Source organism: Octodon degus, unplaced genomic scaffold (assembly GCF_000260255.1).
Source record: "Octodon degus isolate 3935 unplaced genomic scaffold, OctDeg1.0 scaffold00073, whole genome shotgun sequence".
In the NCBI taxonomy this organism is placed as follows: domain Eukaryota; kingdom Metazoa; phylum Chordata; class Mammalia; order Rodentia; family Octodontidae; genus Octodon; species Octodon degus.
Window position 1 is genome coordinate 1,277,410 of NW_004524649.1, and position 5,084 is coordinate 1,282,493.

Consider the following 5,084-nt stretch of genomic DNA (forward strand, 5'->3'; position numbering starts at 1 on the left):
CCCCTGTGACCTCACTTCCTCCCACTAGGCACTGTCTCTTAAAGATTACACTAACCACCCTTTACGGCCATAGGGTGGAAGCCAAGCCTCCAACAACATGGGCCTTTAGGAGACACTTACCCAAAGTTTAGCAGTAGGTGACAAAACCTATGAGTATTATCAATATGGTCCACATTGTGTATAAAAATCAGATATTTTCATAGTGCATGATTGGTATTATAAATACCTTCAATTCGCATTTATGCTTACTATTGTTTCAAAATGCTGGTGGCCATTAAACCTACACCTAGAACTTATTATTTGGTATGCTTATGAAGTGCTAGATTATCATTTTTTAATTTTATTTTTGCAAAAGTATACCAGTAAGAACTGATTCTTACTATTTTATTTTATGGATTTATCAATGTCAATGTGAGAAAGTCTTTCAAGATGGCCAAGGGAGGTCATAATATGAAAACAGTAAAAAAGGAAGAAAGGAAGAAAAGGAAGGAAGGAAGGAGAATGGGAGGGATGGGAAGGGAAGGGAAGAGAGAAAGGAGGAAAAGGGAGAAAGGAAAGAAGAAAGGAATGGGCAAGCAGGATGGAGAGAAAAGAGCCAGGCATGGTGATGCACACCTGTAAACCCAGGACTGTGGGAGGCTGAGGCAGTAGAATCATGAGTTTGAGCCCACCTGTGCCACTTAGTGACCTAGCAATGCCCTGTCTGAAGATAAAAAAGGGGCTGCCAGTGGAGCTCAGTGTAAAGGCCCTGCATTCAACTTCTAGCATCATCAAAGGAAAAGAAAGGAGAAGAAAAAGGAAAAGAAGAAAAGGCTGCTGCTGATAGGCTGTGACTTGCAGTGTGTCTGTCAGCTTTCCATTGCTATGACAAAATACTTGAGATAATCAACTTAAAGGAAGTTCTCAGTTCCAGTCTACACTGAGTTGGCTCAGGGCCTGTGGCATGTTCTGTCCTGGCAGGAGTCCTTGACAGCGGATGTTTGTTCACCTCTGAGCAGCCTAGAAGCAGACAGACAGCAGGGGCCTAGGGTCCTAATGGCCCCTCCAAGGCTATGCTGTGCGGTAACCTCATGTTGTCCCACCTCTCAAAGGTCCCATGACCTCCTTGTAGCTCCACAGATTGGCAACTAAGCCTTTATCATACAAGCTTTTGGAAGAGAAGGAGGGTCCAAATGATAGTGTGGAGGGTCTTGTTAAGTGACTTTGGGACGGGCCTCAGTGAATAGCTGAGCTGGAACTGGAGCCAGAGCCAGGATGTCGGCTTTCTTAACAACTGCTTGAGGCAGTCCCTCTCTGAAGAGTATGGCTTTCAGAAGGTTGCGTCCACTGTGGCGTACTGAGGGGCTGAGGACGTCAGTTTGAGTGCTGGAAAAACCTGCTTCACTGTGTGCATCACACACAGGCTCTGCCCCCAGCCGTCATCAGAAGGGCGCCGCGAGCACTAAAGAGTATGTATGTGTCCAAGGACCAAAGGTGGAGCCCAGTGTGAAGTGTGTGCCTGTCCCTGGGGTCACAGGATAGAACACCTGCCTGCCTCTGTCCTCTAAAGTGATGGCTTCCCTGAGGAGGGCGTATCACCCATCAGAAGCACTGTGGTAGGCTGAGGCAAGAGGAGCCTAAGTTCAAGCCCATCCTGCACTACTTACTGATTGAACAAGACCTTGTCTCAAGATTTAAAAATAAGAATGAGAATGATAAAATGAGATGTAGCTCCAGGCAAAGGCCCTGGGTTCAATCCCCAGTACTGCAAAAAGAAAAAAATGGCCTGGTGCCCCAGACCGACCTCCAGAAGTTCTGATGTACTTTGCTGGGTGGCCACTGTTTCTAATCAGGGTGTCCAGGGGATACCAAGTGTCCACAGCCTGTTGCGCATGGCACTTAGCGCCCACCAGTCAGAGGAGACATCCTGCATCAGGACAGGGACATCGGCTCAGCATTCTGGTGTTAAGGTTGGCTTCCATGGCCCGTGGTATGTGGGATGCAGCCCAGAACATGGCTGCAGAGGAACCTGCTTCCTGTGTTCCAGTCGTGGGTTCTGATTCTGCCTCCTCCCCTTTCTAGCTGTGTGGCCCCCACCAGCTCCTTGCCCTCTTTGTGCAGGGTGGGGAGATGCTGCACCTGGCGCCCAGGGTAGAGGGGAGCTGGTGTGCAGGTGTTTCATTCTTCCTCTGCTGAGGTGATTCTTCTGCTGGATGCCTTGGTTCCCTCTCCCTGCTGATCCCACAGGAGCCTGCTCTGAGCCTCCCCTGTCCATTCCGAGAGAAGCCCACAGTAACGCCATGTGCATTCAGGCACTAGCGGGAAAGCTACAAACACCTACAGAGTGTTTCATTGGCTGTTCCTGAAAGGCAGAGCCTGAGACAAAGATGAAGTACAAGAAGTTGATCTGGAAAAAGAGCTCGAAGGACAGGAGAGGAGCACGGACAGGGCTGCACCCAGGAAGCAGGAAGCTGCCTCGGGGTCCGATGCTCAGGGCAGGAGCTGAGCGCTAAAGCCAGGACCCAGCCCTGACCTGCTCTGGGGAGGTTCCTGAGGGCCCATTGAGGGCCCAGGAGGGACCATCCTCTGCTAGACCCTGATTCTTAGTTCCAGGCAAGGTGCTGCTAGGAGTGAACACAGGACACATCAGTCAGAACATCATCATTCCCTCCTAAAGGAGCAAGCATCACCATTCCTGTGCTGGATTGAAAGGAGCAGGGAGCCTTCAGGGAACTAGGGACTGTGATGTTTACCATTCAGCATGGGCTATTTCAGTATTTGAACAGCCACAGTGCAGCAGTACCAGCATCCAACCAACACTCAATCCAGTGATGTATCAATCAGGAAAGATCCAGTTAAGCTGCAGTAACAAACATGCCCTGTATCTAGAGCCTTCCATAAGCAAAGGATTTTGTTTTATATTGAGGTCTTTTTACACTCCATGGGGTAAGGGGAGATTTTTCTACCCAGTTTCCCAGGGCCTTAGGATCATGGAGTAGCTCCTAATCCTCAGGTCCAGCTCTGTGGAGAGCCTCTTGCTAGCCAGGAAGTGACCACACTGCCTCTGCTGACAGCAGCCACAAGGCCCCACCTAACTGCAAGGGGGCAGGAAGCACCGCTCACGTGTGCTGGAAGGCTCAAGGTCACTGTTCCCAAGCCCAGGCTACTGTCCTGGTAGTATCCTTCAGATCAGGAAATGGAGGCCCACAGAGGTTGAGCTACTCACCCATAGCCACACAGCTCTGGCGGTAGAACTGGGATTAGAACCCAGGGTTGGCCCACTTGGTAGATGTTCCAGACAGACAGTGAGGTCCTGACTGCAGAGCCTGGATTCAGATCCTGGCTGCACACTGTGATCAGTATGCAGCTTTCATCTCCAAACCTCAGGTGGTCACAGGAAATGGGTAAAGCTCTTTCCCCAGGAAATCCTTGTAAGAACCCCAGTGAAGTCTTTTCTGTTGGCTTCGGGAGCTCTTGGAGATACAAACCCCCCTAGCGATGCAGAGACAGAACCAGAAGTCCCATCTGGGACAGGCAGGTTATGAAAAAGCCTGAGAGTCCCAGGAAGGGAGACTTGGAGCAAATTGTACAGACAAGCTGAGAGGGCCTGGTGCTATGTCCCGGTAACTGAGCACTCTGGGAGGATCCCAAGTTTGAGCCCAGTCTGGCCAACTTAACTATTTAATAAGACTTTGTCCCAAAATAAAAAGGGCTGGGGCAGCTGGGTGTGGTGACTCCTGTTGGGAGGCTGAGGCAGGAGAATCAGTGGGAGTTTGAGGCCAGTCTGGGCTACACAGTGAGTTCAAGGCCAGCCTGAACTACAAAGTGAAACCCTGTCTCCAAAAGAGAAGACAGCTGGGGGTGTAGGTTGCACTTGCCTGGCAAGCGCAAGAGCCTCAGTTCAATCCCCGGTTCTGAAAAAAAAAAAAAAAAAGATCCTGGGTTCAATCCCCAGCACTGAAGCAGCCCCAACTAGAGCAGCTCATACATTTGAGTGGAAAACAGTGGTCCCCCTTAACGTGCCCCTGCCAGCTGGGGGGGTGGCACAGAGCCCTCCGTTGGCATCTCTGTCTTGTGGGTCCCTGTTCTAGAATTATTTCCGTGATGCCTGGAACATCTTCGACTTTGTGACTGTTCTGGGCAGCATCACAGACATCCTCGTGACGGAGTTTGGGGTGAGTCTCCCACCAGCTTCTGTCCAGAAGGGTGGCTGTGGGCTGGATAGGGTGAGGTACCGGGCAGGGGCGGGATAAGCAGCAGTTCCCCAGAGCTACAGCCACATCCTGTGGGGAAGAAAGGGGGGGTCACAGGCAGCCCCTTAGGGGCGGTGGGCATTCCTGCCTCTGGGCTGTGGGTTTAGTGCCAGGGCCTCGCAAGGCCAGGGGCAGCTCTGCGTCTCACCCCATCCTGTCTCATTTCCTGAAACTCAGGCCCCAGAGTCCCTCTCCCAGACTCTGTCCTTGGTCATTTGTGAGTAAGCCTAGGCTTGGGGACCCTCAGCAGGTGAAAGGAGGGTAGCATGTTCCCCCACAGGGACAGAAGGGCCAGGGTCTAGGCTGGATACAGTGGCATCCTAATAGCTCTGACAGTAATAATAGCTGATGAGGGTGGTGCCCTGGACTGCCTGCCAGGTGCTGTGCCAAGGTGTCACATAGATTAGCTTCTGGTGAGGGCCTCCAAGCAGTGCCTGAGAGTTCCTTCACCTGGCCCAGTGGCTCATGCCCATCATTCCAGTGCTCTAGGAGCCTGAGGCAGAAGGATTTCAAGTTTTGAACCTCCTGTAGACAGCTTAGCAATTTAGTAAGACACTGTCTCAAAATTTAAAAGTTTTAAAAGGCCGGGGACATAACTTAATGTGAGGGTCCTGGATTCAATCCCCAAAACCACTCCCCTCTGACAAAAAAAAATTTGAAAAACTCAGCTAGGGCTGGTGAGATGGCTCAGTGGTCTAAAACACCTACTTAGAACAAGCTTAGCAAGGCATAGGGACCACGGTTCAATCCCCCAGCACCACATGCCAGCCAGCCCCTTGTGGGCTGAACTGGCCACACACACACACACACACACACACACACACACACACACACACACACACACAAATAAAT

The 5,084-nt window shown here is 51.0% G+C and overlaps 1 protein-coding gene across 1 annotated transcript in view; it reads left to right on the forward strand.

Moving 5' to 3' along the window:
* The window catches only part of Cacna1a (calcium voltage-gated channel subunit alpha1 A), a 184,335-nt gene that overhangs the window by 148,148 nt on the left and 31,103 nt on the right, over window positions 1–5,084 (forward strand). The window contains exon 31 of the mRNA XM_023720124.1: window positions 4,071–4,154. Within this exon, the coding sequence (XP_023575892.1) occupies window positions 4,071–4,154 (84 nt within the window). The remainder of the gene's footprint in view (window positions 1–4,070; window positions 4,155–5,084) is intronic.